General features: G+C 39.7%; 3 protein-coding genes across 3 annotated transcripts; 2 read left to right on the forward strand and 1 right to left on the reverse strand.

The window, feature by feature from the left end:
* Positions 1 to 68: 68 nt before the first annotated feature.
* On the forward strand, positions 69 to 3,145 carry EAH_00008040 (DJ-1/PfpI family domian-containing protein, putative; the record flags this gene model as incomplete). The annotated part of the gene is made up of 5 exons (XM_013395705.1): positions 69 to 460; positions 864 to 1,295; positions 2,161 to 2,240; positions 2,708 to 2,900; positions 3,091 to 3,145. The coding sequence occupies 5 exons, from the start codon at positions 69 to 71 to the stop codon at positions 3,143 to 3,145; spliced, it is 1,152 nt and encodes a 383-aa protein (XP_013251159.1).
* Positions 3,146 to 5,112: 1,967 nt separating this feature from the next.
* On the reverse strand, positions 5,113 to 6,805 carry EAH_00008050 (hypothetical protein, conserved; the record flags this gene model as incomplete). The annotated part of the gene is made up of 2 exons (XM_013395706.1): positions 5,113 to 5,396; positions 5,872 to 6,805. The coding sequence occupies 2 exons, from the start codon at positions 6,803 to 6,805 to the stop codon at positions 5,113 to 5,115; spliced, it is 1,218 nt and encodes a 405-aa protein (XP_013251160.1).
* Positions 6,806 to 9,335: 2,530 nt separating this feature from the next.
* EAH_00008060 (hypothetical protein, conserved) lies at positions 9,336 to 12,132 on the forward strand (the record flags this gene model as incomplete). Its single annotated transcript, XM_013395707.1, has 6 exons — positions 9,336 to 9,464; positions 9,623 to 9,992; positions 10,219 to 10,302; positions 10,904 to 11,224; positions 11,549 to 11,623; positions 11,780 to 12,132. The coding sequence occupies 6 exons, from the start codon at positions 9,336 to 9,338 to the stop codon at positions 12,130 to 12,132; spliced, it is 1,332 nt and encodes a 443-aa protein (XP_013251161.1).
* Positions 12,133 to 13,885: the final 1,753 nt, after the last annotated feature.

Here is a 13,885-nt window from a genome sequence, read left to right on the forward strand (position 1 = left end):
TACCAAACTCTGCTCTTATTTTTATTGAACTGCAGCATGTTGTGTTTCTGCTGCTGATGCCCGCGGTCATGGAGGCGGTTCGCCGACCCCTCACGCAGGCGGCACCAGCAGCAGCAGCAGCAGCAGCAGCAGCAACAGCAGCAGCAACAGCAGCTCCAGTAGCAGTAGCTGCTGCTGCTGCTGGTGCTGCTGCTGCTGCTGTTGCTGCACCCAACCCACGAGCAAACGGTAGCCTTGTTTCAGACTGCTGCTGCTGCTGTTGCTGGCCTGAGGAGGCGATTCAATCTGCAGCAGCTCTTCTTGAAGCCATTGAGGCCCTTCCCCACAGCAGCAGCAGCAGCAGCAGCAGCAGCGACCAGCAGCTTCAGCAGCAGCAGCAGCAGCAGCGAGGCCCCGTCTCTCCCTTTGTCTGCGCTCATCTACTTCATGAGGCCCTCGAGCTGCTTGTTGACGTCTTGAGGTGTGCAGCAAAACAAATTGCATGCAGAAACAGAAAAAGAAATTAAATATAAAAGATTAAAATAAATAAATTTATATATATTTAATCAGTGCAGAGAAACAAGCTGAAGTTGAGGAGGAGACAATACACCTGAAACAGCAGCAGACAGACAAACCGCAGAATGTTGCTGCTGCTGCTGCTATTGCTGCTGTTGCTGCTGCTATTGCTGCTGTTGCTGCTGCTATTGCTGTTTTTGCTGCTGCTATTTCTGCTGCTTGTTTATGTGCTTTTGTATCATCACTAATGTGTGTTATCTGTTGTTCCTATTATATATATTATAATCTACATATATATTTATAATATATAAATATAGATATAAAATATAAATATATGTATATATATATATATTTCTTGCTTTGTTTAGGGTGTACGGACAAGAAAGAGTGGTTCTGAGTTTTAATGGCGGTAAAGATGCCGTAGCAATTCTTCATCTATACAGAGCAGCACTTGTCAAATATGCTCGCCTGCAGCAGCAAGAGCAGCAGCAGCAACAACAACAACAACAGCAGCAGCAGCAACAACAACAACAACAGCAGCAGCACCATCAGCACCATCAGCAGCAACATCATCAACACCAACAGCACGAGCAGCACCAGCAGCAGCACCAGCAGCAGCAGCAGCAGGAACTGCAGCAGCAGCAGCAGCACAAGTGCTGCTCGCGCTGCTGTTGCTGCTGTTTGCCTGGCTTTTATTTGAAGAAGCCGCATGCAGTGTACTTTCACTCGGGAGCGAAAGAGTTCCCCCAAGTTGAAGAGTTTGTTCTTCAGACTGCCAGCCTCTTTGCTCTCAATGTTGAGTAAGCTTCGGCCTTCTTTATTATTTCTTTATTACTCTTTACTCTTTACTCTCTACTACTCTTTATTGTTTATTATTTACTCTTTACTCTTTACTACTCTTTATTGTTTATTGTTTATTCTTTACTCTCTACTACTCTTAATTGTTTATCATTTACTCTTTACTCTTTACTCTTTATTGTTTATCATTTACTCTTTATTCTTTACTCTTTATTGTTTATTGCTTATTGTTTATTCTTTACTCTTTACTCTTTATTCTTTATTCTTTACTCTTTACTTTTTATTGTTTTTTATTTATTATTTATTCTTTACTCTTTATTATTATTAATTCTTTATTCTTTATTCATTATTATTGCTATTATTCTTTATTCTTTATTCTTATTCTTTATTCTTTATTCTTTATTGTTACTATTATTCTTTATTCTTATTATTAATATTATTCTTTATTCTTTATTATTACTATTATTACTCTTATTCTTTATTCTTTATTCTTAATCTTTATTATTATTATTATTACTATTCATTATTCTTTATTCTTTATTATTATTCTTTTGTGTTGTTGGTGTGGGGACTGAAAATTGTTTGTCTTAAAGTTGAGTGAATTTGGCGCTTCTCTCTTATTATTCTTTTTGTTTTTGTTTTTGTTTTTGTTCTTCTTCTTCTTTTCATTATTATTATTATTATTATTATTGCCGTTGCTGCTGCTGCTGTTGCTGCTGTTGCTGCTTCCATCGCTGCTACCGTTGCTGCTGCTGTTGTTGCTGCTGTTATTACACTGCTGCTGCAACTTCTGTTCTTTACTGTTGCTGCTGCTGCTGCCTTTGCTGCTTCTTATCTTGCTGCTGCTGCTGCTGTTATGTTTGTTAGGGTGTATTACTGCGACTGGGCCTCCGGCATTCGCAATTTTCTCTCGCGGCAGCCACCGGGGCCTATTGCTTTCGTCTTAGGTAACTGCTGCTGCTGCTGCTGCTGCTGCTGCTGTTGCTGTTGATGTTCATGTTGCTGCTGATGCTGTTGATGTTGCTGCTGCTGATGCTGCTGCTGATGTTGCTGCTGCTGTTGCTGTTGTTGGTACTGCTGCTAGTGCTGCTGCAGAAGAATTGAGAATAATTTTATGCGTGTGCGAGGAGTTTGTTTATAGTATGGAGAGTGCGGCAGTGCATGCATTTGGAGTGTATGCGTTTCTATTTGTTTAATTTATTTAATTTATTTAATTTAATTTGCTTAATTTGTTTCATTATTTTGTGTATCAGTTTATTTGCTTTATTTGATTTCTTAGATTTCTTTGATTTCTTTGATTTCTATACTTTATTTAATCTTTTAAAGTATATTTTCTTTGATTTCTTTATTAAATACAGTTCATGTATTTCGTTTGTTTAATAGATTTCTTTATTGAATATATTTAATGGCGCAGGGACAAGGAAGACAGACCCGCAAGGTCTGCGTGAAAATCTGCAGCCGCTGCAGCCCTCAAGTCGGTGGCTGCCTGCATTTATGCGGGTGCAGCCGCTTCTTCAGTTTGACTATGGAAATATTTGGGGCTTTCTTCGCTCTTTTAAACTCCCGTATTGCACACTCTATGATCTGGGGTACTCCAGTATCGGCAAGTGCGTCAGCTCTATAGAATCCTCATTCATATAAACATATATATATATATATATTATATATATTTACATTTATATATGTATATATATGCATTATATGTATATATATGTATATACCTGCATGTATATATATTTATATTTTTATATTTATTAGTGGTTCAGCTGTATATGGACGGGTATTTCGGGTGTACAGGCATCTCACATGTATTGAGGCATTTCAGGTGTATGGGCAGTTCAGCTGCATATAGAAGCCCCAGTAGTATATATACACCTCATTAGTATATATACACCTCATTAGTATATATACAATTCAGTCGTATATAGATATCTCAGCTGTATATAGAGACGCCTGAAGTGTGCGGGAGTTTTGGGTATTTGTTATTACCTTTGCGGTGTAGTAACGGCACACTTGAGTTGAATATACAGTTGGGGTGTAGCATCACTTGAGGTGTATCCGCACCTATTGAAGGCGTAAAAATACACAGCAGATGCGCATGCGTTTGAATATTTGTGCTGCTGCATGCATACATGCATGTGTGCCTACGTTTGATGGTTTGTGTTGCTGTGTCTATACATACACGCATGCATGCATGCATGCATACATATATGCATGCGTTGGAGTGTATGTACAGCATGGAGAACACGGAGCCTAACCCGCTGCTGCTCGCTGCAGACAACGGAGCGCCGCTGCCAGCGTATGAACTCTTAGCTTGGGAAAAAGAGAGAGAAGGGCGACGTCCACAGCGAAGCAACGCTGCAGCTTGAGGTGTATATACACCTCATTTATCTTGAGGTGTATGTACACCTCATTTAGCTTGAGGTGTCTTCTGTCTGTCTGTACACCTCATTTAGCTTGAGGTGTCTTCTGTCTGTCTGTACACTTCAATCTCATGGAGTGTACGGAACGAGAAAAAGAAATAAATATTTGAATTATTCTTCTTGATGTTTATGCCGAACAGCCGGCACCCACTCGTACCCCTGTTATTCTCTGACAACGCATGCACCTCCACTGTCTGTTATACTAATACTTCTACTTCTGTTGAATATTTATTTTATATTCATTCGAGTATAAAGCTAGAGCTTGTGATGAGGCTTTATACACTTGTGTGTATTATACAAATATTAAACAAAGATTAACGCTAATTAAATTCTTCCTTGTCCTGAACTGCTGCGCATCTGTATATCTGTGCAGATGTTTATTTAGCTGTAGGAGGGTTATTGATGTTTGTATGGGTCTTGAGGTGCTTCTCTATATCTAGCTTTTGTCTATATGGAGATGCATGCACGTGCGTATAGACATTACTGCATCTAAGCGTAAGTCTGCAAACCTGTAAAAATATCCATTAAAAAAACATATTTTTGTTGCAGTGTACCCGCACTGACACCCACAAGCTGCATGCGTTTGTCTGTACAGACACCGCATGCGAAAGCTACGGGTGCGCATGCATGCATACATGCATGTATGTATGCATGTATGTATGTATGTATGTATGTATGTATATATGTATGTATGCATGCATGCATGCATGCAGCTCCATGGCTTCTGTTTGCTTCCTCGATGAGCTTAACATCATTTTCTCTGTCGAAAGCATGAACAGCCGGCGCATGCACAGGAGCTCTGCCGTCTATACACCTCAGCTGGAAGTCTCACTGAGGTGTAGGAACTACATCTTCTGTTTTTCTGAATAATTAACATTTTCCCATAGTTATTACAATATGCAGCTGTTATAACGACTCAGGGAATGTTCAATATATATATATATATATATATATCTGTATATATATATATATATATATGTATATATATATGTATATATATATATATATAGAGAGAGAGAGAGAGAGATAGGGAACAGATGACTGAACTTTGTATATATTTACTGTATGAACAGCTAACGAGTTTTTTATACTTAGAAGGCATTCCGCTAACATTACCTGATATTATTTAATACAATATTGTGCAAAACAAACGCTTCATCGGCAGTTTGTTGCGCTGTCAAGCTCAGTATATATATATATATAATATATATATACATATATATATACATATATGTATACGGAGCTTGTGAAGCGCAGAACAAATGCTCGTGTTGTGTGTGTTTGCTTCCCAAAAAGAACAGAAAAAAGAATTGAATTTGAATTGAAGTGAAGCAACAAATAAAATGAAGGAAGAAAGCAAATTGATTTGCGGTGTATGTACACCGTAAGTTGAATATCAGTTTCGGCGTTCGCCTGCAGCATTGATGCATCTTTGTGCATGAATTTGCAAAGTTTGAGCTGAATTAATATCAGTTTTTTCTTTATTTTCTTTTTTCTTTTCGTTTTTTTCATCTATTACCTCCATTAATTCCTCAGCAAACGATCTAAAACTCTCCCGCTGCAGCATTTCATACAAAACGCTGAAACCTGCAGCTGGGCTTTGAACTGCTGCAGAAACCACCGTACGAATTGAAGACTGCAAATTAATATCGTGCAGCTCTGGGCGCGAGGAGAAGATTTCTGCAAAGGAGAGGAAAAAGCAAAGAAAAACGAATATCACGAGTGAGTAAAGAAGGAGAAAAGTAGCAATACAATACAGTAAAAAGAAACAGTTATTCATGCGTTCATTAAGAATAAAGACAGAGACAACAGCCACAGGCGGATGCCGCTGTATAGAGAGTATAAAATAATACACAAAGAAAAACAAACACAGCTAACAGCGACACAAAAAAATACTATTTTATAAAGATGAGTGCACGCAAACGAAGAAAAAGATAAACAAATAATAAACAAAGAAAAACGAAAAACCCTGCAGTAACGCCGCAAACAACAGGCCTAACGAAGCAGCGTCTGCTCAGACAACAACAACAACAGCAGCAGCATCATCAGCAGCAACAACAGCAACAGCAGAAGCATCAGCGGCATCAGCAACACCAGCATCAGCAGCAGCAGCAGCATCAGCAGCAGTAGCTGTAACTGAGCAAATAAGACTTACGAATAGCTGCACGTTCAGCAGCAGAGAGACAGCCAAACGCTCGCTCTATGAACGCCTGCGGTGTCTGTTGTCTGTATCTTTCTTTCTTAATTTCTTGCATATTCTCAGCTTCATCTTCAGAGACAGAAGTATCAGTGGAGTGCCCCTCTGAACTGTCGGACGTATCATCTGCGTCCTGTGGGCCCTCTTCCTGCTGCTGCTGCTGCTGCTGCAGATGCAGCTGCTGTTGCTGCTGCAGTTCTGCAGCATCAAAGCTGGTGCTGTTGAAGTTATCTGCTGTATTGTTTAAACATGTTTGAGCAATTGAATCTTCAGCTGTATGTACAGCTGAATAGACACCGGAGAGGGGAGGGCCTCCGGTGGGCCCTACGACGCCCCCAGTGCATTTCTTTTTTGTTTTTTCTGCTTCTTCTACTGCCAGAGAGTTCTTCACGTTTTGTTTGCCTTCACACGGTGTCTCCGTGTGCTGCTTATAGCAGCTAGTGCTGCAGAAGCGGCTGCCGCAGCAGCGAAATTTATACTTACCATCACCTTCCCCGCAGACACTGCATATGCCCTTCCTTCGGATATCAGCTGGTGCTGTTGCTGCTGTTGTTGTTGTTGCTGCTGCTGCTGTTGTTGCTGCTGCTGTTGTTGCTGTTCCGGGTGTCGTCGCTGTTGTAGCGGCCGATGCAGCAGCAGCAGCAGCAGCAGCAGCACCTCCCCGCCCTACCCCTCTCCCCCTGTAGCCCCTCCGCTGCCCAGGAGCCCCAAAACGGCCGCGAGGTCTGCCGTAGAAAGCCCCAGAGAAGCGAGAATTTGCATTATCAGCACCACTACCTCGAGCAGCAAAACCTCTATTAAATCTTCTGCTTCCTGATGTCATACCCCCTTCAAACCGCCCCTGGGAGGTGAGGGGGGTGCCGCCGCTCTGTGCAGAGCCTGAGGCGTTCATTATAAGACGAAGAAATGCATTACTTTAACTCAGAGAAATGCAGCCCCATGAATGCATGCATGGAAGGCTGAAGGGCGTATGTATGTATGAGCAAAGAGGTGAAGGAAGCTCAGCTGCTGAAAGGAAGAAAGAGTTTTTGGTTAAAATAAAAAGAAATACAATATTAATCATTATTATTATTATTATTGCTTTAACAATGAAGAATATTAGCTGAAAACGAGCAGTAGATGTTGCAGCGGGGCTGCATGCGATCGCCACCACCGCTGGACGGCGTCAAAGAATTCCATAGAAATTCGTGAAATATTTTACTATAAATAAATTTATTTTTATTTTTTATTCATTTTTAAGTTAATTTATTTTAATTTATTTGGTTCTGAAATCTTAACGCTTCACCGTTTTTCCAGCTGTGCATCGGCGGCTATCGACTGCCGCTCTGGTCGATGCTCTCTCTCTCTCTCCCTGGCGAGTTGAAGACTAGTTGAGAAGCCTCACGTAATAACAATAGTAATAGTAGTAGTAATAATAATAATAATATAAATAATAATAAGAATATTATTAATGTTAATAGTAATGATAATAATAGTAGCCGCATATGTAACAGGCTGTCGATGAGGCTGTCGATGAGGCTGGCGATGAGGCGAAGCCTTTCAGTATCGGGTTTTCAGAGAAGAGCTCTGCTGTACTTTTTTTATTATATTATTAGTACATTATATAATTTTGTCTCTACTTTATTATCTCTTTTTATACTATTGTTATATTGTTTCAGTACTTAATGATTGCTTTATTCAACTGCATCGATGCATTAATAGCCTACATTCTTTTGTGGTTTTTACTATTATATTAATACATTATATAATCTTGTTCCTCTTCTTTTGCCTATTTTTATATTATTTTTTAATTATTTCAGCACTATACAATTGCATTATTCAACTGCATCAATGTATTACGATATTACAAGGATATGTTAGCCCTCGCTTACCTGCAACAGCTTAAATAAGAAGAAGCCCCCAATCAACATTCTTACCTTCTCTGGCTTTAATTCCATAGGCCAAGCAGCAATATTCAATTATATATTTTCAGAAAAAATTTGAAATAATTCGTTTTGTGCAAACGCCTGTAATAGGCCTAATCTATACCGCAGTGTACGTACCGCTCTTGCGGTGGTATTTAAAGCGCAAGATATAAAAAAAAGCTTCTAGAGAGCCTCTTAAATGTATTACTAGACTTATTCTTTTCTTTAATTGAAGCATAGAACTAAAGATAAATGCATCATGGATTTCGCGCGAGAACACCCGTTCTTATCGCCCTCCTAATCTTGAGTATAAGCCTCTCCTTTGTAAGTGCCTCTTCATATTAAAAGCATAAACGCTTAAAGTTTACAAAGCCTTTTAGCTGTTCAGGTTTAGACAGGCTGCTATTAAGGAGAATGCAGAACCCGCTCTAGTCTTGTTGCTGCATAGAAGAGGGGGCTCCTGGTCTCTTCCTGATTAACTCTCTCCTACCTACGATGTATAAATAAATATAGTCTCTTTCTTCACTCTTTCCGTACTCACTGTAGACTCTAAAAAGCAACTGAGAATCACCCCGCAGCTATTTGTATCCTACTTGGATACGGGGAGATCATGAAAAAAGAAGGACTTTGTACTGCAAGTTATTAGAGGTACATCATGAACTGCAAGCATCTTTATAAGAATAAACATCAGAGAGAAAACAATAAGATATGCGGAGGTTTCTCTTTCTCTTCTCTGAGGCTCTGACACTAATAACGTATCAGCATTGCAAACATGCAACTCTCTCCGCTAGCTTATCAAGAAGGTATTGATATATGTGTATCTCCACGCTAAATAGTTATTCGAGATATATTATAGAAAAATTACAATAGCTTGTCTGCGGGGTACGCAGGATATGTCAAGACGTAAACCAATCCGGATATAGAAGAAAAACGATGCATCTAAAACCCTAAACCCTAAACCCTAAAAGCCTGTTCGTCAAGTTCACAGGCATGTGTCGATAGCTCACCAACAGCGCCGGACAGTCAGAGTGATATTTCGTCTTTTGAGTTCGTTTTCTTCTATAAAAGCCAAATAATAAATTGAAATATAATTTAATATTACTACAAATGGAGTTTAGAAAGGAAAAAAAAGTTTGTCTCGAAGCTCTTCTTGAGGACCGCCGACTGGTCAACCGTGAAACCAGGCCCGCACAACTTTTCGTTCGAAATGCTGTGGACTAGTTTAAATTCCTTTCAAGTTTAATTCAGTAAAAGCTATTACTATTGATTTATTATTTAAGAATTAAACAAAGGAAAAGGAGTAATTCAACCTATTTTCTCCTTGATTCCCCCGAGTCACCTCGAGGAAACCGCGCGGCGTGGTCAGGAATGCATTCGGCGATGCTGATGAGTGGCTGCTGAGGACAGCCCCTTGATTTTTCTCTATTTTTGTGAAACTTCGGTTTAAATTGCACATTAATGGTGAATTAGGAGGTTTTGTGTCTCTTTAGTTCCATTTTTTGCCTCTTTTTGTCCAGGATGAAGGCCGCGACATGTTTGTTCGTCGCCGCTTGCCTCAGCGTGGCTGTTGTGAAGGGAGAAACGAGAGGTTTGCTTCAATCCTTTTATAAATATGACGTTTGCAGAAAAGATTTTCTGAATATTGCGGTAAGGAAAAACCTCAATATCCATACAAGTTTGTCGTTTAGAGTCGTTCAATTTCTGCTTACCCAATTAACAGTGGCGCCGTCGCTGTCTGTGCAGCAGATAACTCTGCATTTCCCTCTCCTTAATCCATTTATACTTAATAAATCATTGTTTTTCAGGCCACTGGAGACACGAAAAGCCCAGCTTGCTGGAAGTTCTCACGAACAGAAGACCCTGCAGAACGCTACAAAGCCTTTACAGCTGAAATCACCAGTCGCCCATTTTCGTTTTATGGTCCCCGAGACAAAATATTGAAACGTCTTGAGGCCTATGCTCCTCCTTCAATTGATTTGAAGACTCATAGAGCTTCTCTCCTTCAGCACGGGTTCGAAGCATCCACAGTTCCTTCAACTGTAAAGGAAGAAGTGCTTGATCTCATTGCTTTCCTCTGCTGCCTCAGTAAACAGGCGACAGACGTTAAGTGGACAGATGAACAAATCAAGAGATGGGAAAGCCTTGGCCTCGACGTGCAGGCAGAGCTTGCAAAGAGTAAGGATCAATATTATTATTGTTATTATTATTATTATCATTATTATTATTATTATTATTATTATTATTATTATTATTATTATTGTGTGCTGCGGCGCAGATATGCATGCAAATGTTCTTCCTTTGTTATCCTTGCTGTCATTCAAATGCGTTCGCATTTATCAATTCGTTTATAGAGTATTCATCTACTGCAATGTATTCTTATCTTTTTTTGCGTTTGTCGCAGAGGTGTTTGAACCCCCTACTCCTACTGGACCTCCTCGTGAGTTTGCCTTGAACAGCCCTGATAAACAACTCATATTAGCTATTAGTAATGATTAAGTGATTATTTATAGTGATGTGTTAATAGATAATAATACTAGACGATAAGCTATTATTTATATGACTGACGAGATGCCTGACAGTGTTTGCATTTCTACTTTGGGCGTTGAACTGTTCGCTTCCTTTTGTTCTTTCTGATTTACTTTTTTCCTTCTGCTTTTGCAGCGAAAAAGCCCCCAAAGCCAGAAGGTATGTTTAAACTGCTGTCAGCACCAGAGACAGTCAATTTACGAATATAAGCGGCTGCCTGTTGCGCTCGCATCCCTCTTGAACATCAAAAAGCATATTCAAAGGAAAGGAAGTTGATATAAATGAACCATTTGCTGCTGTCGCTCAGAAGAAGAGGCGAAAACTACAACTCCTCCTCCATCACCACCACCCACTCCGCCGCAGCCGAAAGCCCCTGCGCCACCTGAAGGTGCAAGACGTCTTTTTGCTGTTGCTGCTGCTGTTCTGGTGTTGCTACTGTTATGCTGCTGCTGCTGCTGCTATTTTGCCTGCGCTGTGAAATCCGAATCGCATATTATTCTGAAGGCTTTGCAAAGCTTAAAGATTGCATCTTGCGTTCGCTTCCTTGCATATTTTCGCAGTTTTGTTTGGGCTGGAAGAAGCAACGCTGACGCTTCCTTCTGGCGCCCGCGCCTCTCTCCACTTTATTCCTGCAAAAAACATTTTTAGAGTTTTACTTCCTAAAGCAGTGGAGGACTGCTCACTTGAAGATTTCCGAGAAGGCCTGGCGAAGCAAAAAGAAGAAATTCAAAAGAAACTTCTGCAACAGTCGAAACAGTCGGAGCTTGAGGAGGCCCGGAAAGTTGATTTCTGGGAGTTAAAGGAAATATTTGTACCTGCAGAAATTAATAATATTATCGAAGCAGCTAGAAAGAATGAAGTCGTTGGGTTTACTGTTTCAGGTAAGCACGACTGTCTTTCCCTACCCCCTCTTCCCAACGAAGAAGCTGCAAATAAGAAAGTATATCGAAGATGCCTTAGCAGCATTAATCGTTTCATTATACTTTCTTTTGACTTGTTCTCCCTGCGTGCGAACTTTCTTCTGCATCTCTCGGAATGTAGCGGGCGTGCCTGAAAAGAAAGGTAATCTACGTTTGATGTGCAAGAGATATCTCTTCTTCTTGCTGAGAAGATAGTGAAGCATCATATTAACTTAAATGTTCTAATTCCATCCACTTTGCCCTCTGATAAGCAAATATACACCTCTGTCTCCGTCTTTTTTTCAGAGGAAAAAGCTGAGAGTATTCCCCCTCCTTCCCCTCCACCTGTTCCTGCGCGTAGGAAGAAAGCTCCCCGTCATGGTAATTTTCCTCTTATTTTAGATGATTAAACTTAAAAATAATTCTTTCAGGGATTAATTTCAATAAAGAACCGAAACAATGTTGGAGAAAGCAGTGAAACGCACTTTTATCTGTTCTTTTTTTCAAGTATTTGTTTGCTTTCTTGCATTCATGCAGTTTCGTTTGGCCTTGAAGAGGCGACGCTGACGCTTCCTTCTGGCGCTCGCGCCTCTCTTCACTTTGAACCGACAAAACACACTTTTGAAGTTATGTTGCCTAAAGATTTGGAAGAATGTTCAATTGAAGATTTCCGAGAAGGCCTGGCGAAACAAAGCGAAGAAATTCAAAAAGAACTCCTGCAAAAGTCGAAGCACTCAGAACTCGAAGAGGCACGAAAAGTTAATTCCTGGAACTTAAAGGAAATATTTGTCCCTACAGAAATAAAAGATATCGTGGAAATTGCTAAAAAGAACGGAGTTGTTGGCTTTACTGTTTCAGGCAAGCAGGAGTGCCCCCTTCCGTCTTGCTAGCGAGAAAGTAGTAAAGGTAGACGGTACATTAATTAGCAATAAATAATTCAGTAAAAAATGTTTGTTAATTTGTATTCAATGCGTGTGCGTATTCTTCTCCATCTTTCGGACTGCAGCTGGGGCGCCTGAGAAGAAAGGTAGGCAAAACACTCCTTCTTTCTTTTTTGGGCAGCTAGTGAGTTATTAGGGGAGTTAAACTGTTCCAAATTCATCAAGCATGCGTATTGAACAGCACAAGCGCCTTTTATTGCTTGTGTTTTCCAGAGAAAGAGGCTGAAGCTATACCTCTTCCTCCCCCTGTTCCTGCGCCTAGGAAAGCAGCGCCCCCACATGGTGAGTTTCCTCTTATCTCAAATGATTAGATTGGAATAAAACGCTTAAGCGGTTACACGAAGTGTTTTAAAAGAGAATGTAGGGGTGTGAAAAGGGCGGCTAAGGACAGGAGTATCTGTTTTTTATTCAAAGATCTGTTTGCTTTCATGAATATATGCAGTTTTGTTCGGGCTTAAAGAGGCGAAGCTAACGCTTCCTTCTGGCGCCCGCGCCTCTCTTCACTTTGACCCGACTAAAACAACTTTTAAAGTTGTACTTCCTAAAAAAGTAGAAGACTGTTCACTTGAAGATTTTCGAGAAGGCCTGGCGAAGCAAAGAGAAGAAATTCAAAAAGAACTCCTGCAAAAGTCGAAGCACTCAGAGCTCGAGGAAGCCAGAAAAGTTAGCTTCTGGAAAATAAAAGATATTTTAGTGGAGGCGACTCTTCAAAAAATAATAAAAAGAGTACATAAAGGAAAGACAATTCCGTTCTCAGTCTCAGGCAAGTGCAAATGTTATTATACTGCACTCCTAGTAAAGCAATAAGGATATAATAATAAGGATATTATTGATTGTATTGTTATAAGATAGTGAGTTAATAATGAATATAAAAGAGGCATATGCAAGGGAAACAAAAACAAACAGAATAATCAATCATTATAGACAGCAACAAGACTTTCTTACAGGTCTTATGCATGCACTTCTTTTCTGTTTTCTTTCTCTTTTTTTGCATTTGTTCTGCTTGCAGCTGAAGCTCCTATAAGCGAAGGTACTTATTTTGCACATTGATCATTTATTCTTTTTTAATCCTTCTTTCCTTCTCTGCTGAGCCCTAGATGCTGCTGTTAATGATTATAAAGGCTAAAGGTTAATAAGATTTAAACAAGAAAGTTTCTGCTGTTTTGTCTTCATTTTTTATTACTTTTACAGAAGAAAAACCCCAAGTTGTCGTTCCTCTTCCTCCTGTCCCTCCGCCACCTAAAGAAGAGGCTCCACCCAGTGGTGCGCAGACAGCCTGAACAAAGATAATATATATATATATATTGTGTATTATATTATATTATATTATATTATATTATATTATATTATATTATATTATATTATATTATATTATATTGTATTGTATTGTATTATATTATCCTATATTATACTATATTATACTATATTATATTATAATATATTAATATTGTTAATTGTCTTCACTTGCAGAAGAAGCTGAAAAACCCAAAGAAATCCAAACGCCAACAGAAGAAGAAGAGGCTGCGGCCCCTGAAGGTAATCTTCGCTGCAGTTATTTCTTTCTCTCCCCCCCCGCTTGTCTTGCATAGACAGAATAATATACAATATATATATATATATAACAACAATAGATATAAAGACAACTGCCTACGGATCACAGATGCCTTCTTTGCTCAGGAAGCCCTCAACTTTGCTTGCTGCA

This window comes from Eimeria acervulina, genomic scaffold (assembly GCF_000499425.1).
Source record: "Eimeria acervulina Houghton genomic scaffold, Eah_scaff38, whole genome shotgun sequence".
NCBI lineage: Eukaryota > Apicomplexa > Conoidasida > Eucoccidiorida > Eimeriidae > Eimeria > Eimeria acervulina.